Source organism: Paroedura picta, chromosome 18, assembly GCF_049243985.1.
Source record: "Paroedura picta isolate Pp20150507F chromosome 18, Ppicta_v3.0, whole genome shotgun sequence".
Classification (NCBI taxonomy): Eukaryota; Metazoa; Chordata; class Lepidosauria; order Squamata; family Gekkonidae; genus Paroedura; species Paroedura picta.
The window spans coordinates 8,825,001-8,852,272 of NC_135386.1; the positions used below are offsets into that span (position 1 = coordinate 8,825,001).

The 27,272-nt window shown below is 46.8% G+C and overlaps 1 protein-coding gene across 3 annotated transcripts in view; it reads left to right on the forward strand.

Moving 5' to 3' along the window:
- The window catches only part of PDE8A (phosphodiesterase 8A), a 110,605-nt gene that overhangs the window by 78,226 nt on the left and 5,107 nt on the right, over nucleotides 1–27,272 (forward strand). For all 3 annotated transcript variants that reach the window (XM_077317467.1, XM_077317468.1, XM_077317469.1), the window contains exons 3-18: nucleotides 393–583; nucleotides 2,479–2,535; nucleotides 4,506–4,563; nucleotides 6,253–6,341; nucleotides 7,379–7,457; nucleotides 8,483–8,620; nucleotides 14,538–14,626; nucleotides 15,632–15,683; nucleotides 16,455–16,485; nucleotides 17,094–17,171; nucleotides 18,530–18,600; nucleotides 19,291–19,455; nucleotides 22,454–22,502; nucleotides 22,887–23,022; nucleotides 24,851–25,049; nucleotides 26,507–26,724. In XM_077317467.1, the coding sequence (XP_077173582.1) occupies nucleotides 393–583; nucleotides 2,479–2,535; nucleotides 4,506–4,563; nucleotides 6,253–6,341; nucleotides 7,379–7,457; nucleotides 8,483–8,620; nucleotides 14,538–14,626; nucleotides 15,632–15,683; nucleotides 16,455–16,485; nucleotides 17,094–17,171; nucleotides 18,530–18,600; nucleotides 19,291–19,455; nucleotides 22,454–22,502; nucleotides 22,887–23,022; nucleotides 24,851–25,049; nucleotides 26,507–26,724 (1,700 nt within the window). The remainder of the gene's footprint in view (nucleotides 1–392; nucleotides 584–2,478; nucleotides 2,536–4,505; nucleotides 4,564–6,252; nucleotides 6,342–7,378; nucleotides 7,458–8,482; nucleotides 8,621–14,537; nucleotides 14,627–15,631; nucleotides 15,684–16,454; nucleotides 16,486–17,093; nucleotides 17,172–18,529; nucleotides 18,601–19,290; nucleotides 19,456–22,453; nucleotides 22,503–22,886; nucleotides 23,023–24,850; nucleotides 25,050–26,506; nucleotides 26,725–27,272) is intronic.

The window sequence follows — 27,272 nt, forward strand, 5'->3', positions numbered from 1 at the left end:
TGTATTTTACTCTATATTGGCTTAAGTTCGTTTCCTTTATTTTGACCATTTTAGGTTCTTGACTTTGTTTGGGCCAGGATATCTCCTACTTTTTGTTTTGGACTCTAACCACTACACCATCGAAAAAATAAAATCTCTCTCTCTCTCTCTCTCTCTCTCTCTCTCTCTCTCTCTCTCTCTCTCTCTCTCTCTCTCTCTCTCCATTCATCATCCATCATCCATCCATCTTTAAAAAACCCTAAACTTAAAACCATTAAAACCTTTACAGTCGAACATTCCAGCCGATTATGTGTGAATTGATGTCCTCGGGGCCTATTTGTCCATCGATTCACTTAATACATGTAAGTGCATTTCAACAAATACATTTTAAAGTCCAGTCTCTCTTGACCTAGGTTCTTCTAGTGTTTGCCAAAGAGGACAACCAGAGCAATGGGTTCTGCTGGGCATGTGAGAGAGCTGGATATCGGTGTAACGTTGCCAAGACTCCTGAGTCTGCTCTTGAATGTTTCCTGGATAAGAATCATGAAATCATCATTATTGATCATAGGCATTCGAGATACTTTGATGCAGAATCACTATGCAGGTGAGTGCCCATCCCCTTCCCGAGAGGCAGGGAGTTCTGCCTCATCTCTGTCAGAGAGGATGCAATTGAACGATCCAATCTGAGGAAGGGATGAAGCTGAATCACCTCTTGGGTTAAGCCCAAACTGTGCATCACGCTGAGATTGTCACAGCAGCCTCTTTCTAGAGAAGCTTCACAGGTTCCTGGGGTATTTTGCAAGGCGCACAGCAGCCCAGAGTTTTGACTAGGAATGTACAATTTTCTGTTTCAGGTCTATTGGATACCCTCTGCCCCCATTCAGGATTTCTGAAAAATCCCAGATCTCAATACAGGCAACGTATTCTGGTCCAGGATTTTTTTTCAGAAATCCGGATTTTTTTCCCAGGTCCAATAGACCCCAAATGAAAAGAAATGGGGGGAAAACAGCAGAGTGGCAAAGCCTCGAAATACAGCTTAGCACCAGGAGCACATTGCTTCCGCCTCTTAGCTGTTGCCCCCTGATTTCTCCTGCAGTCTCTTTAAACCAGCCTGGCTTAAAGGGACCACAAAAAAGCCAGGGGGAACAGCTGAGATGCTGGGGCTATAGAAGAAGTGAGGGGAAGCTGAGAGGCATGGAGCAGTCTCCTTGCCTCTCACCTGTCTGCCTCCCATTTTTTTTCTGCAGTCCCTTTAAACCAGCCTGTTTTAAAGGCACTGCAGAAGAAGTGGGGAAAAGAGTTGAGAGGCAGGGAGCAGTCTCAGACGCTTCCCCCGGTTTCCTCTGCAGTCCCCTTTCAACCCATTTATTTGTATTTATTTTTGAGATTCCAAAATATAAGGAATTTTTGGGGTATGCTTTCAGCATGGGAAGAGGCCAACGTACACCCCTAATTTTGACAACCTCTCAGCACAGATTTACTTCTTTTAGCCTTTTACTGGCTCAGCCACCTGGTGGGTAAGCTGCCATGGCAGACTGCAAGGTGTTTTTTAGCCTAGCAACTTACACGTCTGTGATAACTTGGATATTGGCTGTTGCTGCCCTTCACAGGTCTCCAAAACTCGATGGTGGAGGCTTAAATTCCAGATCACACCAGCAAACACAAAGGAAGTGAGAATGCTTTTCCCACATCATTTTCTCTGCCTTGACCAGAGGTCTGGGGTTAGAATACATGGCTAGGACCCATGACATAGGGGTACCATGAAACTGTAATATTTGTATGGGAAGACATATAGGAACTGCTGCTATTTTTATAGTTTTGGATACAATGCAGCTGAAGTTTCATCCTGGGTTTTAAGTTTTTGCTCGTGACGTAATGCAACCACTAATAAATATATGATAGTGACCTTCCAGCCCTTCTGACACCAAAGCTGCTCATTGATGCTCATTTGGCGCTTCCAGAGGAGACAAAAACGGTTCACTTTGCAACAGGGGGAAGGTGTGCTTGTGTGTAAACTGAGAATTCAAGAGAATTGCTCGCTGGGTGCGTACCTTTTTTCTCAGGGTTTGTATTACAGCCCTCACTGCAACAAAATAATCCCAGGGGGGGTGAGTATAAGGTCACTTTATAAGGACATTTTCACAAATCTACTTTCAACTGTTTGCTTTTCAGAAATTGGATAATGGTCCCCCCGCCCTCCAAATTATATAAGTGTATTTCCCATTCCTTCATTTGTTTGATGTACTCATTATCCCACTTTTCAGACTGATCAGGTCCCAAATCTGCTTGCAATTCAAATCCGTTGTCCTTTCTCAGTTGTGGAGATGCTCAGTTCCGCTTGTATTGTTGTTATTTTCCATCCTGGAAAGAAGCTTCAGGAAATTATGGCAGGTGATTCAGGGGTCCCAGCAAGGCGATCGCCATAAAAAACAACACTAAAGTTTATTTCAAAATGTGCCGTAAAGAAATTGCATCCGCTTTCATTTGTTTCCTCCAAAGGTCCATCCGATCAACAAAATCAGCTGAACACACGGTTATTATTGGTGTTGTGCGCAGGTATGTGAGAAATGTCTTTTGTGTTGCCGTGTACCATAACGAATGAACGCCAAGCCCATGATGGTAAACCTATTAACACGGAGAGACCCAAGTAACCAGTTGTGAAGGGATTTGTTGCTAGCCTGCTGAGTATTAGGCTCAAATTTGGCAGAGAGAGAGAGAAAAAAATTCTTACATCCTTGTGTGATGTGTGTACAACAAGCTTCCTTGGGTCCAGGGATCGTTAGCCAGTTGGAATTGGCTGAGCATGGTGCTCTTCAGAGAACGTAGTCAGTTCTACTTGGAGACAGTAAGACCGTTTATGCACTGGAGGTTTCATGCTGGACTGCAGGCTGGAGTTTTAGTCGTGGCAGGTTGCCCCACCTCTTCCTGTACCCACACGGGGGAGCATTTGGCCTGGTGCACCTCATCTGCCCCCGATTTTTGCTCCTGCATGAGAGCTGGGGCAGTGAAGTTCCCAGTGCATAAACGGTCTAAGTGACACAAACAGTGACCTAGTTTCACAAGGGTTTCACAAACAGTGGCTACACAAGGAAGAGTTTCATTAATGTGTCTTCTGCCTCTCTTCATTCATTTGTGTTCCACTTCACTGATAATGAAGAACCTACTCAGGACAACTGGTTGTTCTCACAGCACTGGTAGGCCCTTTAAGAACTACTTCTTAAAAGGTGTGCTGAAGGTGTTTCACCTGGCTACATCAAGGACAGAGGTGAAACACTGAGATCCCCCAACCAGGCTTCCCTGGGGTCAAGCTGCCATTTTGATCCTTCCTTCCTAGAGCTCTTCCCATCAGAAGTCATTCCAACTGGCTGGATCGAGGGCAGAGGAGAGTTCAAATATGTCTACTCCCCAGTGAGAGAGTTTTGGGGGATGGGGACCTACCTGAATGGTGCTCACCTAGCATCTTGATATCACCTTGGAAGTTAGAATCATAGAATCATAGAATCATAGAGTTGGAAGGGGCCATACAGGCCATCTAGTCATAGAATCACAGAATCCTAGAGTTGGAAGGGGCCATACAGGCCATCTAGTCCAACCCCCTGCTCAACGCAGGATCAGCCCAGAGCATCCTAAAGCATCCAAGGAAAGTCTGTATCCAACCTTTGCTTGAAGACGGCCAGTGAGGGGGAGCTCACCACCTCCTTAGGCAGCCTATTCCATCAACACAAAATGTTACATCAACACACTGGGAAGACTCTCTAGCGTGCGACCATAGCTGTGGTTTCGGGTGTGTGCTAGAGCAGGGGTAGTCAACCTGTGGTCCTCCAGATGTTCATGGACTATAATTCCCATGAGCCCCTGCCAGCGTTTGCTGGCAGGGGCTCATGGGAATTGTAGTCCATGGACATCTGGAGGACCACAGGTTGACTACCACTGTGCTAGAGGGTTCTGCCAAAGTGGGAGACCCAACTGACTTACTTCCATGGGCTGGCACTTGGCTTCTCTCCTGTTCTTGCATTTTATCTCAGAGATGGAACCTTAATTTGCTTATTTTCCTTCCTGGCCTTTCCCCCTTTTGTACCATGTGTGTGATGCTGAAGGCAATTATTTCACTCTGCAAAAGGCCCTGAGTGCAGTGGCAGAAAGGTTGTGCAAAGGGAGGGCATAAACAATATATATATATACTATGTCATCATGTATTTTGCAATAAGATGTTTTGCAAATATAATGCTTGTGCTCAACGACAAGCCACTTTGGAAGCTACTGATGGGAAGCAGGATATACTTTTTTAGAATGCTAAAAGAAAAATGTGATTGCCGAGGAATCGACTTGGATCTGTGCCCACATGTGACCATTGCTGGGATAATGGTCACGAGGGCCATATCAGGTATACTCTTTGGAAGGGACCCAGGAGTTTGCCAGCAGCCGTTGAGAGGAGAATCCACCAAAGCAACAATTAGCGGTTTCTGATAATAGTAAGAGCAATACATTAGCAGTTTCTGATCTCTTGTTACAATTCTGTTTTTAAGACATGCAGAACGTGAAGAAACTTCAATACTGCCCCTCATTTCTGCTGGATTCACCAGGGTAAGTGAATTTGTTTGTGACGAACGTTTGAGTCTGGCTATAGCCCATGTCTCTGGACAGATGCTCTTCTGTCTCTTTTCTCAGCTGGTTGAGGAAAAGCTGAGGGACTTGGGAATGTTCGGCCTGGAGAAGAGGAGGTTGAGAGGGGACAGGATGGCTCTCTTGAAGTATCTGAAAGGTTGTCACTTGGAGGAGGGCAGGGAGCAGTTCCTGTTAGGCAGCAGAGGAGAAGACCCCCAAGAGATGGGTTTAAAACTACATGTAGAATGTTACCGCCTAGATGTCAGGGGGTAAATTCACAGTCAGAGTAGTTCACCAAAGGAATGGGCTGCCTAAGGAGGTGGGGTCTTCGAGACTGGCGGTCTTCAAGCAGCAGCTGAACAGATCCTTCTCCTGGATGCTTTAAGCTGATCCTGCATTGAGCAGGGGGCTGGACTAGGCGGCCTGTATGATTGTGTGACCCAACTTAAGTTTTCAGAACATATTCAGTTTTCAGTAATCCAGGCACTTTATGATAACTAAAATATGATATACATAATATACTGAGCGAGCCTCTTGTGGCGCAGAGTGGTAAGGCAGCCGTCTGAAAGCTTTGCCCATGAGGCTGGGAGTTCAATCCCAGCAGCCGGCTCAGGGTTGAGTTCAATCCCAGCAGCCGGCTCAGGGTTGACTCAGCCTTCCATCCTTCCGAGGTCGGTAAAATGAGGACACAGCTTGCTGGGGGGTAAACGGTAATGACTGGGGAAGGCACTGGCAAACCACCCCGTATTGAGTCTGCCATGAAAACGCTAGAGGGCGTCACCCCAAGGGTCAGACATGACCTGGTGCTTGCACAGGGGATACCTTTACCTTTTTTAATATACTGAGCAGTATATTTATCCTGAAAAATCATAATTGTTCCATAGAATTTTTGTTTTTGGAAACTTCCAGTCTTTACTGTCAAATTACTTTTAATGTGAAATTAAAGATCTCCACCAGACGAAAGTGCTGGTTTTTGAAGTTTTGAAATAAAAAATAACAGAGCCACCGGGATGCAGGGCTGCAGTGTTAAGATCACTCATGAAGCACACACCTCGTGCCTGGCCTCCTGGATGTTTACAGATTGTGTCTCCGTGTCCTTTAAACCAGGGGTAGTCAACCTGTGGTCCTCCAGATGTCCGTGGACTACAATTCCCATGAGCCCCTGCCAGCGTTTGCTGGCAGGGGCTCATGGGAATTGTAGTCCACGGACATCTGGAGGACCCCAGGTTGACTACCCCTGCTTTAAACATTGCCATGCAACGATTACTTCCATAATGGATTTCCATGGCATTTTTCATTGCATATCTTAAAGATTTTCCCCATGGCTGCCGCATAAGCTGTTTTCACATCAAATATGGGGGCGGAGAAGGAAAGGGCTAATTAGTAAAGCAGAAGAATATGTCTCGGATCTCAACAGTAGGTTTTGCGGGTGCAAGAACTACTGCTGGCAGATTGCTATTTCCTCACTAGCCCCATCTTGTGGAAGCTGCAAAGGCCCCTCAAAATCCTGTTCCTTATGCCCACTGAAGGGCCAGTCAAGATCCACCCCTGTGTCTCGCAGGTAGCCGCAGCAAGATGTTTTAAAAATAGATTTTAAACCTCAGTTTTATCCCTAGATAAGCAAACAACTGAAATGATGAATTTTCCGCTGTTGTTTTGGTTCTGTAGAGGTACATAGAAAACACCAACATCATGGCCTGTTACAATGAACTCATTCAACTGGAATACGGAGAAGTGCGGGCACAATTTAAACTACGGTAATTTTAGCCTGTGTTGTTTTTTTTGGGGGGGGGGATATCCAAACTAAGCATCAGCTCCCCGGTATCGAGAGATAGGCAGCTGTCCTTGAGAGGTGTCCCAATGACTTCTAGAGTGGACCATTCAAAGTCAGTCTGTGATTTTTAGATCTAGACCTCTAAGGATTTAAGGGTGGAGTTTGAGGAGGACAGGGTCCTCAGGGGGGTACAATGCCAGAGATTCCACCCTTCAAAGCATCTATTGTCTCCAGGGAAACTTATCTGTGTAGTCTGAAGATGAGCTGTAATTCTAGGGGAGCTCCAAGTCCCACCTGGAGGCTGGCATCCCTAAATGAGGCCCAAGCTAGGTATTCTGGAGGACCAGCTTGGTGTCGTGGTTAGGAGTGTGGACTTCTAATCTGGCATACCGGTTTCAATTCCGTGCTCCCCCACATGCAACCAGCTGGGTGACCTTGGGCTCACCAGGAATATCAGGACTCTCTCAGCCTCACCCACCTCACAGGGTGTCTGTTGTGGGGAGAGGAAAGGGAAGATGGCTGTAAGCCACTTTGAGACTCCTTTGGGTAGAGAAAAGAGGCATATAAGAATGAACTTCTTCTTCTTCTTCTTCTTCTTCTTCTTCTTCTTCTTCTTCTTCTTCTTCTTCCAACCATAACTGATGTTTATTTACTTCATTTGTACTCTACTTTCTCCCCAGTGGGAACCCAGAGTGGCTTACAACTTCGTCCCCTTCTTACAAGTTAAGGTTAAAATCCTGTGTTCCCTTACTTGGTTGTAATCGTCCCTGAACTCAGTGGGGCTTGCTTCCGAGTAAAATATGCGTGACTTCACTCTTCTTTTCCTGATCTTTAAGTTGGGGGCAGCAGAAGGTCATTCACCCAGATTTGCTGCTATTAGTCTCCAAAAGAGGAAGTCTTTTGTGCTTGAATTGGTTGCTTGTCCTGTGATTTATTTGTGTAGAAACTTAATTTTTAAGGTTTTCAGAAATGACACGCCCTGCCACTCAGCTCTAATTAGCTTGCACCTTGTGTTTTCAGGGCTTGTAATTCAATATTTACCGCATTAGAAAATAGTCAAGAAGCCATTGAGATCACAGACGAAGACCACGTAATACAGGTTTGTTTGGTTTTTTTCCTTAGGAGTGTCAAGGATCATTCTACGGCTTTACTGAGATCGTATCCAGTTCAGAAAGCGATTTAGCCAGATGTAATTTTTGTTTTCCGTTTTCGCAAAACCCTAGTAGAATCTCTTTGCTGAACTTTGTTTCCTGGATGAACTCTGGATAAGAGAGATTTCCATTCAAACATTATTTTTGATTGACATTGCAGAGTTACACCCTTCTGAAGCCCATTGATTTCATTGGATTTAGAAGGATGTAGGCTTGTACTGTGTTTAGGATTGTACCGTGAAATATTTATTAAGCTGAAACCGATGTTCATAGATAGCTGTGTGCTTGGACAGGCCTGGGCTTTGGGGTCTTGTTTGATAGCTCAAAAAAGAAGAAGACTCTTAGATCTCAAGCTTGCTTACTTGGACTTCAGAGATGTATCTGTTGTGTTTTATTATTCAAGGTGGCTTACAGTATAAGAAGTGAACTCGTAGCGAGGCTACGGTGAGCGGCGGTATAGAAATCTAATAATAAAAAAATAAATAAAGAATAAAGAAGAATAAAAGGTTATTTCAATTAAAAAGCTGAAGTCGGCAGCTGCACAAATGCCGGGCAAACTTAACAGTTCTCAAGGAGTAATAGAACTATACAACTGTAGTCACAACTACCACAGACTTTCCGCAGCACAATTTCGGTCTAGATCGCTGTGTTGGATATTTTGAGGTGCTAGCGTGTCGCCTGGTTTGTGATGAGTCTCAAATTTTAATTAATTTTTGCTCTCGGAATTCCATGAGCTCCCACCAGGATTTGGAAGTTACGTTCACGGATCCGGACTGTAACGTGGGGGGCGGAGAGGTGAAAATCAAAAGTGGCTTTTTTTTAAGGATTGAGGATGAAGAAAGCATTTTTTTTTCCTGACTTGAGAAATGCATTGTAAGATTTAAAATTCGGCCAGGGCACGGGTGGATCTGCAACCCCCACCCCCACCCCTGCACTGGTTTCCCCAGGGTGACCTTTTTTCCTCCCTCCGCAGTACATAAATCCCGCATTTGAAACAATGATGGGCTATGAAAACGGTGAATTAATAGGAAAGGAATTAACAGAAGTGCCTCCAAATGAAAAAAAAGCCGATCTCCTTGAAACTATTAATTCTTGCATCAAGATCGAAAAGGTAAAGTGCCCGTATCATTTTGCGCGTCTTTTAACCGTGTGTGGAGATTTGGGAAGTTTTCGGGTTTTGGAAGCAAGCGACACATTGCAGAACGGGCAATATTTGTGGCTTTTCAACAACCCCCGGAGTTGTTTCCGCCAGAGAAACTCTGCTCAGTTTCTGTTCACTTTGCGATTAGCCTGATGAGCCAGTACTGACAGATGGAAAGCTGCTGGCTTCCAACTGGACAAAAGGGGACGTAGCAGTGTCATGGAATCATAGTTATAGAGTTGGAAGGGACCTCCTGGGTCATCTAGTCCAACCCCCTGACAGATCTAAAGCAGTTCCGCAGGGCTTGCAAAAGAGAGCTCTTCCACCAGGCGTTTGGTTGAGGTTGACCAGAATCAGTAACATCTGCAGGACCCCTGAACCTCCCTTGCAAGAACCCAGACACCAGAACCATGGACCTGTTCGAACTGTTATGGATTAGACTGTTACCTTCAGCTACGGTCACTATTGTTATTGTTGTTATTGCTACAGTCCAGTTATATGATATGTTATGAAGAAACAAGTTCCATGTATTGTTTATCTTCCATGTGAATCACCCTGAGCCTCAGGGGAGGGCAGTATACAAATAGAATGAATGAATGAATGAATGAAGGAAGGAAGGAAGGAAGGAAGGAAGGAAGGAAGGAAGGAAGGAAGGAAGGAAGGAAGGAAGGTAACAGGAAGGAAGGAAGGTAACAGGAAGGAGGAAGGTAACAGGAAGAAAGGAAGGAGGAAGGGAGGGAGGAAGGAAGGAAGGAAGGAAGGAAGGAAGGAAGGAAGGAAGGAAGGAAGGAAGGATTGACAATGCAGGAAATCACGATTAGTAGTAGATTTATTCCACCAGTTTGAGCCATCTGGATAATATATGAAACCTAAAATAAAATAAAATAAATAAAATAAAATTAATAACAAATAACAGTAATTAGGACAGGATACAAAAATATCACTTACAAAATCATTAGGATACTAACACAATATTAAAACAGATGATAATCGAAAATGTATTGTTTTCCATGAAAGGATATTTACGGGTTGATCATATTCAAATATGTATGGGGACAAAATAGTTGCAGGAATTAAAAATCAACTTGTTCATTTCATTAACCTTCAGGGACTTGGACAGACATTCAGATCAAATGATATTTGCCTGTACTTTACTGTCCTTCAGACATTCAGAGATGAAGAGAAATTCTGCTACCATCTGGGATATAATTGGGTTTTTATCCCTTAACAAAAAATTAACTAAACTATAACTAAAGCTGAATGTCTGATATAATGTGACAGCAATGGTAAAATTAAATTATTCCTGATACTAGTATAATAGGAACAATACAATAATAAGTGTGAAATTGTTTCAATTTGGCCAGTATTACAAGGGCTTAGAGCCCCTTGTGGCACAGAGGGGTAAGGCAGCAGACATGCAGTCTGAAAGTTCTGCCCATGAGGCTGGGAGTTCGATCCCAGCAGCCGGCTCAAGGTTGACTCAGCCTTCCATCCTTCCGAGATCAGTAAAATGAGTACCCCTTAATGAAAGCTTGCTGGAGGGTAAACGGTAATGACTGGGGAAGGCACTGGCAAACCACCCCGTATTGAGTCTGCCATGAGAACGCTAGAGGGCGTCACCCCAAGGGTCAGACATGACCTGGTGCTTGCACAGGGGATACCTTTACCTTTACCTTACAAGGGCTTAAACATGACTCCAATGGACACTTGTGGAGAAACAAATGGGGGGGGGGGGAATCCAGGTGATGAATGAATGCTTTATTATACAAAGTCCCTACTGATTTCACCACACAGATTTCATCCAGGGGAATTTGTTAAAACGACTTTATTTTAAACAGAGGTAGTAGAGATCCCCCTTAATGAAAGCTATTCCAAAGTTATTAGAGCTAGTATTAAAAAGACAGGATAAAAAATTAATTCCCCCAAATGGGTACAGTTTGATCGATAGACAATGTAAGATAAATAAATTCTCCGTTGGACATGGAGCAAGACAATGAAAGTATCGGGTAAATACAGACCAGAACATTCGCTGCAGAAATTAACATTCTTTTACAGTGGAGAATGACACAGCATTTTTTATACAGGCAACCAGTGATTAGCTTAGCAAGGCCAGGAATCCCAGACCCTGACCTTGCTCAGCTAATCACCAAATGTATAAAAAGCCAGCATGGCAAAATCCGTAGAGACTTTGCATTATTCTTTTCTTTATCCTGGGGTTCAACTGGAGGCATTTTAAGGTGCCCACTGGAGTTGTCTCAAATGCACTTGGCGTCTTGGTGCAAAACAGGTGAATTAGACTTTAAGTTCAAATTGTGTATTTTCTTAGTGCTGACCTGGGGGAAGCATGGTCATTTCAGCACCTTAAGCCAGGGGTAGATTGTGTCTCCGTGTCCTTTAGACCAGGGGTAGTCAACCTGTGGTCCTCCAGGTGTTCATGGACTACAATTCCCATGAGCCCCTGCCAGCGTTTGCTGGCAGGGGCTCATGGGAATTGTAGTCCATTGACATCGGGTGGACCACAGGTTGACTACCCCAGCCTTAAGCCACAAAGCCTTTACTAGCGGCAAGTGGGCATTTCCGCTACGGGGGGAACAGTGGGCCAAACTAGATGAGAGAAAATCTTCACAGCCACTATGAGGACCCTGCCGCCATTTTTAACAGCTTGGTGTCGTGGTTAAGAGCGGTGGCTTCTAATCAGGCGAGCCGGGTTTGATTCCCCGCTCCTCCTCCACATGCAGCCAGCTGGGTGACCTCGGGCTAGTCACAGTCCTGATAGTGCTGTTCTCCCAGAGCATCCCTGTCCGAACTCTCTCAGCCCCACCTACCTCACAGGGTGTCTGTTGTGGGGAGAGGAAAGGGACGGCAATTGTAAGATGCTTTGAGACTCCTTAGGGTAGAGAAAAGCAGGGTATAAAAACCAACTCTTCTTCTTTGTGATTAAAAATGCCTGACCGTGATTGTGCACGCAGAGCAGCAGGATGAGCTTTGTTTGTCCCCACCCTACCCCGTCCCAGCACTTGAAGATGCTTAAACTAGTGCATTCCCCCCCCCCCGCCACACACACACTTATTTCAGCAAGAATAGGGGGGGGGGAGTGACAAGAGCACCTTATGCCTTGTGGCATTTTAAAATCCCTTTCAGAAGGAGATGGAAGAAGAAGAAGAGTTGGTTCTTATATGCAGCTTATCTCTACCCGAAGGAGGCTCAAAGCGGCTTACAGTCGCCTTCCCCTTCCTCTCCCCACAACAGACACCCTGCGAGGTGGGTGAGGCTGAGAGAGCCCTGATATCACTGCCCGGTCAGAACAGCTTTCTCAGTGCCGTGGCGAGCCCAAGGTCACCCAGCTGGCTGCATGTGGGAGAGCGGGGAATCAAACCCGGCTTGCCAGATTAGAAGTCCGCACTCCTAACCCCTACACCAAACTGGCTCTTCATGGCTGTCATGTCCAGTTTAGCCGAAGGGGTCATCTTTTCAGTACAGGCAAACTGGGGCCATATTTGTGGCAGGGCATCATTAGTGTCTGTTCCTTATCTGGCTGCCCGCTGCATTTCCCCCGTGCGAACGGAAAGCGGGTCCCAGCATCCTCGGGGGTGATGACGTCATTGGGCCTGTGGCTCCTAACCAGGGGGCACAGGTGGACGGGCAGCAAAGAAACCCAGCCGTACAAGGGTGCTGGGGCCGAAAACGACTGAACACAGACGCACGCCTCTCCGTCACAGGTTCCTCGTAGCCCCTGTGTGAGTCAGGTGAACTAATTGGGTGACGGCGAACGCCGCATTAAGAAGCACCCCGCTACTGATGCTGCGTTGGGGGAAGATGCTGCAATGAATCACAAGCGACATGTGCGGATTCGCATTCGTACATCCAGGAGTCCAGTGTAAGGGAGTGATGACTCACGGAGCGCGCATCAGAGCCCTGATGGGGAAAGGAAATGCTCCGGTTGCCACTGTTTGCATCTAGCCATGAGCCTAGAAGTGCCACAGGGTTCCCTGGAGTGTGTTCAAACTCACCGGAGGAGCAAAAGCTAGAATGAGGGGTTTTTTTTGCTCTGGCCCAAGGAGAGCTTGATTTTCAGCTGCGTTTTTCCTGTTGTCCTTGCTCTTCCTTACCAAGGGGCTCGGGACATGGATTTTTCTTTTCTTGCTTTAGTCTCACGGAAGCCTCCTGAAACGGGATAGGCTGGGAACTTGCCCAAGGGCATTCTGGAATGGCTGATAGATTCGATCCTAGGTGCGTCCCCCGTCCGTCCCCCCCAATCGACCCCAAATTGGGATTTAAGCCGCAGTTTAAAATCCTGATTTGTGTCAAGAGCAAAGCGTCGCCCGTTTGCCTGTGTTCCTGCATTCGGATGCTGTGGCGTATGGGAATTGGAGAGGAAGCTGCCAAAATCAGGACTTTGGGGTTATGCTGCACACCTGTGGGGAGAAAGTGTGTGAGAACAGAAGCCAGCTGTGTCTCCTTACAAGTAGCACTAAGTTGCCTGCTGCAAATTATTAGAAGGAAAAGCCTTCATTATCATTGTGTCTTTGGATGGTTAAAATGTGGGAGGTAGCAAACACACTCAAGATGTCATACTGTATTTACTGCAGTTCAAATGCAAGCTTTTTCCATGTATGTCATTCATTCATTCATTCATTCATTCATTCATTCATTCATTCATTCATTCATCCTGCTTTAGGATGCTTTGGGCTGATCCTGCGTTGAGCAGGGGGTTGGACTAGATGGCCTGTATGGCCCCTTCCAACTCTATGATTCATTCATTCATTCATTCATTCATTCATTCATTCATTCATTCATTCATTCATTGTATTTATATACCGCCCCTCGCTATGATGTCTCAGGGCGTTTTACATTAAACGTAGAAAATGGTACATGGAACTTAGGTTTTTATAACAACAATAGTAGTATTAATATTAGAAGTATATCAAAAAGGGCTTGGGCAGAAATCTTGCACTTAGCACAGAAATTGCATTTACAACCAGTAAACACTTTTGGGGATATATAATTTTTTTTCGGGTGTCCTCTTACATTCAGAGGTATTTTCCTTTTGAGTAAATACAATACTATTATTAAATGCAAGAAATACTTGGTTAGGACATCTTTTTAAAGTATGAAACGATAACGTCCAAACAGTTTAAATATTCTGGAATCATTCCATATATTTTACAACAAATTATCCATATGAATCATATACTTTTGTCACGTGGTAGCTTAAATTCGGTCGTTTAGAGCTTTGTGCTTTTTCAGCATGACAATATTGTCCTGGTATACATCCTGTTTTTAAGACGATCCCCCCCCCCAAAAAAAATTGAGGTTTGTGGTGACCTCAGGATGAGACAGAGAGAAATTCGGATAGATCAACGGGACCGAAAGTTTGAAGCCATGTGAAGGTCATTCAAAAAGAACACAAAAAGAGGTTACGTGCTGCTGAGAGCTTTCCCCTGCTGCCCTCCCTTCCAACATGTCCCTATGACAAGCAAGAAAGGCAGCTTTGAACCTGTTTGTCTGGAACGTCTGCATCCGCTGGCTGGGCAGGGAAGTCGATTTGCCATGCCAGCCCAGCCTTCCTGTGTTTTATGGTTTTCATCTCAAGAAGTTTTGGGAACAGGAAAGAAGGGTGCGGTGATCCAGGCACTGAGCAGACCAGATAGAGGAAGGCGAAGAAGGAGGGGAGAGATCTGAGGGAACAGACTAGGCGGCTGAGCAAGGGGTATTTGGGGGGAGTGCTGGGAAAGGGAGCCAAGGACTGGCTTTGAGATGCTTCCGAAATCCCATTTTCTCTCCTTGGTGTTGGGATTGTATCGCATTGCAAAAGAGCACACGATTAGTACGTATGGCCTATGCATTGTCAACGTCGTCGTCCCTTATCCTCCAATCTCGTCCACAGGAATGGCAAGGAACGTATTACGCCAAAAAGAAGAACGGAGAGAGCATACAGCAAAATGTGAAAATAATACCCGTCATTGGACAGGGAGGGTAAGTGTGGAAAAGCAGCAAGGGCGACTTTGGATCGCTGTGATGTGTTTCCAGGAACAAATGGAGCAGCCTGGCCGCGCATGCGCACATGCGAGCTGCGCAGGCGAAATCGCGCATGTGCGGCACTTTCGCGCATGCACGCATGCGCAAGAGTGCAGCGCATGCGCGATTTCGGCCGCGCAGCGCACATATGCGCGTGGCGGCCTGGCCGCGCAGGCGCGCTGCGCAGGCGCGGCCGTCGCCCTGCCGATCCCCAGCCGAAAAAAGGTTGGGGACCACTGCACTGGGGTAAACAAGGAGATCATTCACGTGGAGGATTTTGGCCTTCATTTTTTTAAAAAAGAGCTTTCAGCCTTCATAGTGCGAGAATTATCAGGGTTGAACTACGCCATACACTGTTCAAGGCCCAGGCCTGGATCTTGTTGCCCTTAAGCTGAGCCAGTTGACCCATGCAGTGGTGACGATGCCAGAGGAATGGCTCGAATTGAGTTCTGGCCACAGCGGCAAAGACGAGAGATGCAGGCTTAGTACAACCGGTTGTGATGGCTGTTATGGGATGGCAGATCCCCGTGGAGTGCGGAGTGTTCAAAAGTAGAGCATTGCTCATGAATGAGGGCAAGGATGAGGGCAAGACCTCTAGCCTTCACCCTTGGTGGGATCCTCCAAGGGACCTCTAGTCATGGTGGGATCCTCCAAGGAACTCTTGAAGGTCTGCTCCCGTAACACCCAGTGGTGCAGAACAGTGGTTTCCATCAGCCCATCGAGCGTGTCTGGATTGTTTCCCGCCATCGAGGTATTGTTGAGGTTCTCTGTCGTTTTATTACATTGTGTTGTCTCTTTGTTTTTGCGGTAAACCGCCACGAGCCGGGCTGGCTCCGGGAGGGGAGGGATGGGGACAAATCTAAAATAAATAAATAATGATTTCTTAGCAAAACTGAAACCAGAACCGAATGGTTTTTGAGCAGATGCGCAATTGCTAACCTTTCCCCCATTTGCTCCTTGCAGAAAAATTAGACACTATGTGTCACTTAGCAGCCCCTGCAACGACAATAATAAGGTGAGTGGGGCTTGTTAGGTGGCCTTCTTCAAGACATAACTTTATTCCTAGATAGCGTCATCAACTTCGGGTTGGGGGTGGAGACTGGGAAGGGTGGTATATGGGGAAGAGCTTAGCAAGAGCAGGATGCTCTAGAGCAGGGGTAGTCAACCTGTGGTCCTCCAGATGTTCATGGACTACAATTCCCATGAGCGCTTGCTGGCAGGGGCTCATGGGAATTGTAGTCCATGGACATCTGGAGGACCACAGGTTGACTACCCCTGCTCTAGAGCCCCCTTTTTCAACTTTTTAACCATTGAGAAACCCCTGGAACATTCTTCAGGCTTCCAGAAATAGCGGAAGTGACGTGATCATGCAGAATGCGGTTGGGAAGCAGAGCTGTGGACACGCCCACCTGGGGCCCCTCCCCTCCCCACCCCCTCCAGGCCCATCATTGGCCATTTTGCGGGGAGAGGGTCAACATGACCATATATGGTCATATCACCCAGTGAATGTTTAACACATTTTTAAAAAGATATTAAAAATTGACTAACGCCCACCCATTCGGGAAACCCTTCCAGGACTGTCAAGAAACCCCAGGGTTTCCCGAAACCCTGGTTGAGAAAGCTTCCTCTAGAGTCCACCCTCCAATGCTGACATTGTCTCCAGGGGAACGGTGGACGAATAGTAATTCCAGGAGATCTCCAGGCCCTGTGGGGAGGTTGGCAACCCTGTTCCCAGCTGACCCGGGCACGCCTACTAATTACCCGTTTTTCTCCTGTCATTCTGCAGGCTGAATGTGTTCAGGCCGAGTCCCAGACAGGTATGCTACGTCAAGAAAAGCTCTTTTGCCAGGAGCCCGGCCAGGGTTTATCTGCTAGCTAAATTGATTTATTTGGGATGGAAGCTGTAATTAAAATATTATGTTCCACCCAAGTTTCCTGCCCCCCCCCCCCCCCGCACTGATTGTATACTGCAGTTCTTAGTCGAACCATCAACTCCTCCATGAATAATCTCTTAATGGACTTCAAAGATGACTTGAGTGACAGGGTTGTTGTTTTTTTTGTTTTCCAAGTTGTTTTGAGTAGAAGACCATGCAAAAAGAGCAGGCGGCAGGCACTGCCTTGAGCAAGCACTCGAAAGCTCACGCCTTGAATAAATCTTTGTTGGTCTTAAAGGTGCCCCTGGACTCTGATTTTGTTATATAAAGGAATGCAGTGGCAGATCACCTCTGGACATCTCTTTCCTTGAAAACTGTACATGTTCATTGTAAGTCACCTGCAACTAGACTGGCAAAAAAGCACAGAAGTTCCTATAAAAGGCCAATCACTTTAAACGTACTGGATCCTGCAGGTGGAATCTGACGCACGCTGGCTTTTTCAAATGGGAGTTCCTTGCAATAATAACATGATGGCTTTATTATCCCTACAGATATCCAGTCTTGCAGGCACAAAGACCGGAGGAAGGGTTCTTTGGATGTCCGGTCCACTACATCTCGGGGCAGTGATGGTTGGTTCCACGCCTGTCCGTTTCCTTTTTCAAAAATCTGCTTCTCAAACATTTAAGACCCTTGAACACGAAAGGGAGGGCCCCCTGTTGCAGAATCCCCAATTCCCTGGCCCTCCGTTTCTTTCCACAAGATGTGCTTGGGAGTGTGTAGGTAAAATATTGGAAGAATAAGACTTATCCTAGAATCATAGAATAACAGAGTTGGAAGGGACCTCCTGGGTCATCTAGTCCAACCCCCTGCACTATGAAGGACACTCACAACCCTACGCTCATCTACTGTCACCTGCCACCCCCTTGGACCTTCACAGAATCAGCCTCTCCATTAGATTGCTCTCCAGCCTCTGTTTAAACATTTCCAAAGATGGGGAACCCACCACCTCCCGAGGAAGCCTGTTCCACTGAGGAACCGCTCTAATGGTCAGGAACTTCTTCCGGATGTTTAGACAGAATTTCTTTTGCATTAATTGGTTCTGGTCTGTCCCTCCGGGGCAAGAGAGAACAATTCTGCTCCATCCTCCATATGGCAGCCTTTTAAATACTTGAAGAGGGTTATCAGATCCCCTCTCAGTCATCTCCTCTCCAGGCTAAACAGACCAAGCTCCTCATACGTCTTGGTCCCCAAACCCCTCACCATCTTTCTTGCCCTCCTCTGGACACGCTCCAGTCTGTCTCCTGTAGGTCTCTTTGCTTCTCTCGATAGCACTGAAGACAAGCAAAGCCAAAATAGATAATGTAAAACACATTATGCAACGTGAGAGACATTGCACACCTTTTAATTAATTTGCAGTTTATGGAGAGCGTTGGATTCAGCTTTTCTTGTCTCCCTGCCCATAAGGATTGCCTGCAGGTAGTTAAAAAACACACACAGTATAATTCACCAGTTCCTGTTTTTAGCCATTTCACTCTGAGCCAGTGCTTTAGGGCAGGGTTAGTCAACCTGTGGTCCTCCAGATGTCCATGGACTACAATTCCCATGAGCCCCTGCCAGCGTTTGCTGGCAGGGGCTCATGGGAATTGTAGTCCATGGACATCTGGAGGACCACAGGTTGACTACCCCTGCTTTAGGGAGAAAAACCAGCTTGGGCCATTTCGTTTTTACCTTTTGCTGTAACACAGCAGACCTTTGCATGGGGGAAAAATGCAAAGGGGAAACTTATTTCCCCACTTTCTATGTTGTCCAACCCATTTTCCTGGGCTGTGTGGCATGGGCAAATAAGTTTAGGCCCCCGCATTTTTCCCAAGAGCTGTGCTGTGATAGGTTGTCTCAGATAACAGTCATGGCAGGTGAACCGCTGAAATGTTTATGCTCACGTCCCGAATTCCGATGGGTTAACCGTGTTGTGTGTTTCCCCGCATAGGCAGTTCTCAGAGAAGGCACTCGTCCATGGCCAGGATACATTCCATGACTATTGAAGCACCAATTACTAAGGTGAGATGCTGCTGCTTTCCATCCAGCACTTGTAGATTTCGTTCTATCTTTCGTTTGCGGTCGCGCACAGCTCCTGTCTGTTTTCATGGGCCTGTGCAAGAGAATTCCCTGTTTGTTATATCCGTTCGCTTAAACACTTAAGCTGCTTCCTTGGGGCTTTCGTCGCTTTGGAATGCAGTCGGGCCAGCAAAAATCTTTTTGCATGTCAAGAAAGAGCGTGTTTCTCTCTTCTTGAGTCGACTTTGCATGAAAGTCTAGTTTTGAATAGACGTTTGAGCGTCCCAAGGTAGACCTGGCTCTCTCTAAGAAACAGCTGGAGTAGCTTTCACCCAATTGTGAGGCCGACTAGTACAGGCGGGCAAAACCCACCCATCTTTATTTTAAATGAGCCAGGGATTTTCCAGGACTTGGGGAGAATTCTTGTTGGGGTTGAAGGAACAAAGCTTATGGATCTTCCATTGTCCCAAGAAATTCCGAGAACTAGCTTTTTTCGTTCCTCTTTCTCCATCCCTGAGGCCTGTAATATCCAGCAGGGTTAGCAAAATTCTTCATGCGCTTGTTCATGGAGGCACTGTACTTGGTGTATTCCTTCCCGCCTGCAAACCGCACCAAACTTGAAAGGACAAATGGGATGATTCAGGGTAAGGCAGCATCACGTGCTTATGTGCGGCTCCTTTTCTTTCGCCGTAGGTGATAAATATAATCAATGCTGCACAAGAAAGCAGTCCCATGCCGGTTGCTGAAGCTTTGGATCGCGTCCTTGAAATTCTGAGGACCACCGAGCTATACTCTCCCCAGCTTGGGACAAAAGATGAAGACCCTCATACAAGTGACCTTGTCGGAGGCTTGATGACGGTGAGCAGAAGGCGCGTCTGGCTGCTAACCGTGGTTAGAGTGTCAGTCTCGGTCAGGCTTTCTCAACCAGGGTTTCCTGAAAGCCTGGGGTTCCTTGACAGCCCTGGAAGGGTTTCCTGAACGGGTGGGAGTTAATGAATTTTGTATATATTCTTAAAATTTGCTAAATATTTATCCTCCTCCCAAATCTATCTATCTATCTATCTATCTATCTATCTATCTATCTATCTATCTATCTATCTATCTATCTATCTATCTATCTATCTATCTATCTATCTATCTATCTATCTATCTATCATCCATCCATCCATACATCCATTCATCATCCATCCATCCATCCATCCATCATCGTCTGTCCGTCCGTCCGTCCGTCCATCCACCCACCCACCCACCCACCCACCTTCCTCTTGGGACTCAAGGTGGATCCATCCATCCATCCATCCATCCATCCATCTATCATACTTATATACCGCCCTCCCCGGAGGCTTAGGAGGCCAATTGACCAATGATGAGCCTGGAGAGGATGGGAAGGGGAGGGGCCCCGGGTGGGCGTGCCCACAGCTCTGCTTCCCAATCATATTCTACATGATTGCGCCACTTCTGGGGTTTCTTGAAGCCTGAAGAATGTCTCAGGGGTTCCTCAATGGTAAGAAAAGTTGGAAAAGGCTGGTCTAGGTCGGGGAGATCCTGACGCATATGCTTGCTCTCTTGTGAAACTCGCTTAGTGATCCTTGGATAGATTTAACAAGACTGTCTCTGATTATTCAGTATATTGTAATGGTTAGAGTGCTGGAGAAGGATCCGGGGACCCCAGGTTTGAATCCTCCTTGGTCCAGTGACACACCCTCAGCCTAACCCACCTCTCAGGGTTGTTGTGAAGCTGCTTCGGGGAGAAAGGCAGGATTTAAATGAAGCAAGGAAATAAATTTACCAACGTGCAGGGAGGCTGCCTAGGACTGCAAGCTTCCCGCTGGATTATTCAGATTTTAGCCCCCCTATATGGTTAACACTCTGACAGCAGTCCCCAACATCTTGGAATCATAGAGTTGGAAGGGACCTCCAGGGTCATCTAGTCCAACCTCTTGCAGAATGCAGCAAATGCACAAATCTTCATAGTTGAGTATTGTAAGACACACTGAAACCACTATTAAAATGACAACCAACAATAAAAAAATCACTGTTAGTAGCAGCAAAAACGCCATACGATTACTTGCCAATAATTTTTTTTCCCCTTCAAGACTCATGAAGAAGCATATATTGAAATTGGGGGTGTGGGGGGTGTGGTGAAGATCATCTTGTCAGTTTGTATCAAGCCCAAATGAATGGTGCTTACTTGGTATTTGCCAGCCCGGCATGCCCATGGTACAAAATGTAGCCAGATTAAGTGTCACAGCTTCTCCAGAAAGAATCCTGGGAATTTTAGGTTAGGGAGGCAGGGTTGGGGTTGGTAGGAGAGTTTCCCCACCTGCCTGAAAGAACTACAGTACCCAGGATTCTTTGCAAGATACTTGGCATGTATAATAATTGGAAATAAAACGGATTTCAGCTTCGGAAGCCTATGTTGCATTCTTGCCAACAATCCGAAAGAATGATTTCCAATGAACAAAAGATTACTTAAGGATTGTAAAGTATATTGTGTGTTTGAAAAGCTTCTGAATGCTCATGTTAATGATATCCAGTCCTGGATTCCTGGAGAGCATGCCCAAATCTTTGCTTCAGCTACAGCCTTCTTAACTAATTATTAAAACATCCTTCGGAGCTGGGTAGATTTCCCCTCCAGGTTGCCAAGCTCCAGTCTCATTGATTTATTGTCCTTAAAATAGAAGCTAGATACAGGAATAGGCTCAAAAGCTGCTATCACCTCCTGCTTTGATGTTTACCTTGCCCTGTAACGTTTGAAGTTGATGGCTGTGATCCTAGGTCAGCAGGAAGGTACACAGGGGAGGGCAAAGATGTGTGTACGTTCAGAGGTTATTCTGCATGTTTTAACGGCAGCCAGAATATGGTTGGGAAGCAGAACTGTTTACACGTCTCCTTCCCGCCCCACCCAGGCCCATCGTTGGCCATTTGGGGAGAGGGTTGGGGGCTCAACATAACTATATATGGTCCTATCATCAGTTTGGTGTAGTGGTTAAGAGTGTGGACTTCGAATCTGGCAAGCTGGATTTGATTCCCCGCTCCCCCACATGCAGCCAGCTGGGTGACCTTGAGCTCCCCACGGCACTGATAAAGCTGTTCTGACCGAGCAATAATATCAGGGCTCTCTCAAAGGGTGTCTGTTGTGGGGAGAGGAAAGGGAAGGCCATTGTAAGCTGCTTTGAGACTCCTTCTGTTAGAGAAAAGCGGCATATAAGAACCAATTCTTCTTCTTCTTCAGTAATCTCAGGGCTCTCTCAGCCTCACCTCCCGCACAGGGTGTCTGTTGTGGGGAGAGAAAGGAAAAGTGATTGTAAGCCGCTTTGAGACTCCTTCGGGTAGAGAAAAGCGGCATATAAGAACCAACTCTTCTTCTTCTTCCAAATTAAAAAAAATATATATTAAAATGAATTAACTCCCACCCAGGGAACTCCATAACCGGAGAATCCCTACAAAGAAAACCCTGGATCTTGTGATGATTGAGTGTAGCTAAGTCTACGAGGACACTCCCAAGCAATACAAGTTCCGAGGATCTTAGGTTACTTGGGGCAGGGGCAGGAGGAGCTACCACCATTGGGGAACTAAAGCCCAGTTGCTTTAGAGCTGCTTTATAGGTTAAAAAAAACAAGGATCTTGGGTTGTACCCAAATGACAGTGACTAGCTGCTGTATCTCACTGAAGGTGAACTTTGACATCACCTTGCTGCGTTCTAGATCTTCCAAGATTCTGAGTGATCTTCACGCCTTTGCATTGGGACAGATAGAAGATTACGTTTTATGCTAATGGAATGGACTCGGGCCGCTAATTACAGAAAAGCTTTCCACCGACATCCACTTATTGCTTCCTTTTGTTTCTTCAACAGGATGGCCTGCGAAGATTATCAGGGAATGAGTATATATTAACCGCAAAACGTGAGTGGGGTAGCGGCCGTGTTGCTTGTGCGGGAAATAAAGACCTTGCACTGCTTTGTTTTTGGTAAACCACACGTGAACTTTGTTCGGTTTTAATTCTGTGCATTTTTTTTTTAACAATCCCTAGCAGGGGTAGTCAAACTGCGGCCCTCCAGATGTCCATGGACTACAATTCCCATGAGCGCCTGCCAGCGTTTGCTGGCAGGGGCTCATGGGAATTGTAGTCCATGGGCATCTGGAGGGCCGCAGTTTGACTACCCCTGCAATCAGGAAATTGTCTGGCATTATAAGCTACGGAGCTACCGATTTATTGAAAATAGCCTCACCAAAGTTTCTGTTCATGTAATTAGGAAATCTCTTTGTCATTCTCCTCCCCCTCCATAGAATCTCATCAGATTCCAGGCAGCTTAATCTCGCCTATCTCACTTAACGATATACCACCACGAATAGCACAAGCAATGGAAAACGAAGAACTCTGGGACTTCAATATCTTTGAATTGGAAGCAGCGACCCATAAAAGGTTTGTTAGCCCAAAGCAGCATGTGCTGATGCCGAAGTTAGTCTCAGTTGCCGAGCCTTAGGCAGGGTCGGCACCTCGGTGTCAGACACAGCTCTGGTGGCTTGTCACGCAGAACAGCCGATTCCAGGCCTAGCCCTGGTGGCTCGTCACGCAGAACAGCCGATTCCAGGCCTAGCCCTGGTGGCTCGTCACGCAGAACAGCCGATTCCAGGCCTAGCCCTTGTGGCTCGTCACGCAGAACAGCCGATTCCAGGCCTAGCCCTTGTGGCTCGTCACGCAGAACAGCCGATTCCAGGCCTAGCCCTGGTGGCTCGTCACGCAGAACAGCCGATTCCAGGCCTAGCCCTGGTGACTCGTCACGCAGAACAGCCGATTCCAGGCCTAGCCCTGGTGGCTCGTCACGCAGAACAGCCGATTCCAGGCCTAGCCCTGGTGGCTCGTCACGCAGAACAGCCGATTCCAGGCCTAGCCCTGGTGGCTCGTCACGCAGAACAGCCGATTCCAGGCCTAGCCCTGGTGGCTCGTCACGCAGAACAGCCGATTCCAGGCCTAGCCCTGGTGGCTCGTCACGCAGAACAGCTGATTCCAGGCCTAGCCCTGGTGGCTCGTCACGCGGAACAGCTGATTCCAGGCCTAGCAGCTTCTAACAGCATCTGAGAATTCCCTTTAGTGACTGTAGTAATTATCATGTTTATTTCCTCCCTTATATATTTGAGGCCATTTCCTGGTCCCCAAAGGTCAGTGCAAATTAATTTTCAGGTGATTAGGCAGCCAAGAAATATTTACAAGACTGTTTTGTGGCAAGCGCCTTCCTAATCCAGCAATCTTCTGTGTTGAGTAGTGAAATGTGGCACACATAGGATTGCTATTCTACATGCATAATCATGTGACTTGTGGAACATGAGTAGATACACTATTCTGGTTTCCACATGTTTACACCTGAATGGGTCTCTCACTGGAAGCAGATAACATGGGAGTTCCACCTGGGTTGTGCACTGGGCACAATGGGAATCTTTTCTTTGAGCCCTTTGTGTGGACAGTTCTATTGGGATGCATGCCACGTCAATCCTACAGGCCTCAAAGTGGTTCAGAGAGAGAGCTAATTGGATCCTCCATGGCCAAAGTCAACCAGTCCATGGTGGGCCACACGATGCTTCTTTAATTTGTTGGTTGCTTGTCTCTGTAAAGAGACTCTTGTGGCGCAGAGTGGTAAGGCATCCGTCTGAAAGCTTTGCCCATGAGGCTGGGAGTTCAATCCCAGCAGCTGGCTCAAGGTTGACTCAGCCTTCCATCCTTCCGAGGTCGGTAAAATGAGTACCCAGCTTTCTGGGGGGTAAACGGTAACGACTGGGGAAGGCACTGGCAAACCACCCCGTATTGAGTCTGCCATGAAAACGCTAGAGGGCGTCACCCCAAGGGTCAGACATGACTCGGTGCTTGCACAGGGGATACCTTTACCTTTACCTGTCTCTGTAAGCAATTATAACAATGAGTTACTGGCACCAATTTGTCTAAAAAGATGATCAACTGAGAATCCAGAGAATGCATCCCAAAACTCGCACTGGAACAATGGGAAGGAAAGGACTGGGGTATAGCCTTTACTGTCCCAGAGTGTGCAAATAAAAGAAACAAATGAAATTTATCTTCAGAGATGGAATCCTAGCTGCCGGAGGGAAATTCTGTTATTCATTTAGGAAATGTACGTTTCATGCCGCCTCTCCAGAGACTTGCTTGGAGTGGAGCACAAAACGAAATGTAAAAAATTGTTTGTAGTGGAAGCGCTTTGAAGGGGAAGGGGGAGAAGTCACAGTTTCCTGTTTCCCGCCAGGCCTCTGGTTTATCTGGGTCTCAAAATGTTTGCCCGCTTTGGAATCTGTGAGTACCTGAACTGCTCCGAATCCACTCTGCGGTCCTGGCTCCAAATTATCGAGGCCAATTATCACTCGTCCAATTCCTACCACAACTCGACTCATGCTGCCGACGTCCTCCACGCCACCGCCTACTTCCTTTCCAAAGAGAGGGTAAAAGTGAGTATTGCTTCCGGGGGACATTTGCTCTGGCTTACTCTCTGGAATCACTCCCAGGGGACAGTGAGGAGGCAGCAGATTCCTGCATTTGGGGAGGCAAATCATTGGTAAAGATGCTATATATTTAATATTAAGAGCCAGTTTGGTGTAGTGGTGAGGAGTGCAGACTTCTAATCTGGCGAGCCGGGTTTGATTCCCCGCTCCCCCATATGCAGCCAGCTGAGTGACCTTGGGCTCCCCATAGCACTGAGAAAACTGCTCTGACTGAGCAGGAATATCAGGGCTCTCTCAGCCTCACAGGGTGTCTGTTGTGGGGAGAGGAAAGGGAAGACGATTGTAAGCCGCTTTGAGACTCCTTCAGGTAGAGAAAAGTGGCATATAAGAACCAACTCTTCTTCTTCTTCAGTAATCTCACCTCCCTCGCAGGGTGTCTGTTGTGGGGAGAGGAAAGGGAAGGCGATTGTAAGCCGCTTTGAGACTCCTTTGGGTAGAGAAAAGCGGCATAGAAGAACCAATTCTTCTAAGTAAAAATGTTTATTGTATTGTATTGGTTTATAGAATCATAGAATCATAGAGTTGGAAGGGGCCATAGAGGCCATCTAGTCCAACCCCCTGCTCTACGCAGGATCAGCCCTAAGCATCCTAAAGCATCCAAGAAAAGTGTGTATCCAACCTTTGCTTGAAGACTGCCAGTGAGGGGGAGCTCACCACCTCCTTAGGCAGCCTATTCCACTGCTGAACTACTCTGACTGTGAAAATTGTTTTCCTGATATCTAGCCTATATCGTTACATTGGAAGTTTCCAATGTAAACTGCCCTGGTCTGCAAGGGAGAGCGGTATTTCAATAAAATAAAATAAATAAACCTGAATTTGTGCCATTGTCTGTGAGCTGGCTGCTGGTCTCAGAACTTAATGGTAGCTAAAGAAGTGGCGGTTTTCTGAGATCTCCATGTGCTTGGGAAGTTTGGGAACAAGTCCAATTTAGAGTTGTTTCAGCACAACACAATCGTCGTAGAAGGGGAGGAATCTCTCTCTTGTCCAAACTTATATCCTGCCCGAAGCTTATATATCATGGCAGACTTCTCAACCAGAGTTTCGTGAAACCCTGGGAGTTTTTGAGGGCCCTGGGAGGGTTCCCTGAATGGATGCAAGTTCATTACTTTTTAATAGATTTCTAAAAGTTTGTTAGACATTTATTGGGTGATATGACCATATGTCCACACCCCCTCCCAAGGGGACTGCAACCTGTCGAATGTAGATGGGAGAATCTGTCCTTTGAAAAACCCCCCACAACCCCCCCTCCTTTGTGGAAAGCTAGCATGCCAGAGAGAATACGCGAGGGAGCTTGATATGAGATGCTTCCATGCACAGGAGACCCCAGGTGAGGCCTGGATGTGAGGCAGACCCAGGAGAGCCACCGGAAGAGTCCATTTCGTCCTCTTCTTCTCTTTCCTCAGCAAACCCTGGATCCCATCGATGAAGTCGCTGCCCTCCTTGCCGCCACTGTGCACGATGTGGATCACCCGGGCCGGACCAATTCATTCCTGTGCAACGCCGGGAGCGAGCTGGCCATTTTGTACAACGACACTGCCGTGTTGGAGAGCCACCATGCTGCTTTGGCCTTCCAGCTCACCTCGCGGGACGATAAATGCAATATTTTTAGGAACATAGAGCGGTGAGTTGTTTTTAGTGACGTAGGGCGGTGAGTTATTAAATTGGGAGCAGGTTGAGGGGCGGGAGATTGACCCTTGGCAAGGCCTCCTCTCCGCATCTCTTCCACCCCCAATGGCTGTTTCCGTCTCACCTGCACATTACTCACCTGCTCTCTGGGCCCCACCCCTGATTGTCCTTCCTGCCCACACTGTCAACTGCTGCTCCTCACCCTCTAGGACAGGGATGGGCAAACTGGCTCTCCAGATGTCCATGGACTACAATTCCCATGTGAGCCCCTGCCAACACTAGCAGGGGCTCATGGGAAATGTGGTCCATGGACATCTGGAGAGCCACAGATTCCCTACCCCTGCTCTAGGCCTTTCTCCTGACAAAGGACTGTAGCTTGAAAGCTGCAAGGAGATCAGAAGGGCCTTCTGCTGCTGCTCCTCCCAACGCCATCTCCACCCAAGTGACCTGGTGAAGTGAGGAGCAGAAAAGCCTGCTGCTTGACCCACAAAGCCTGCTACTTTAGGATAGCGCAGGGGTAGTCAAACTGTGGCCCTCCAGATG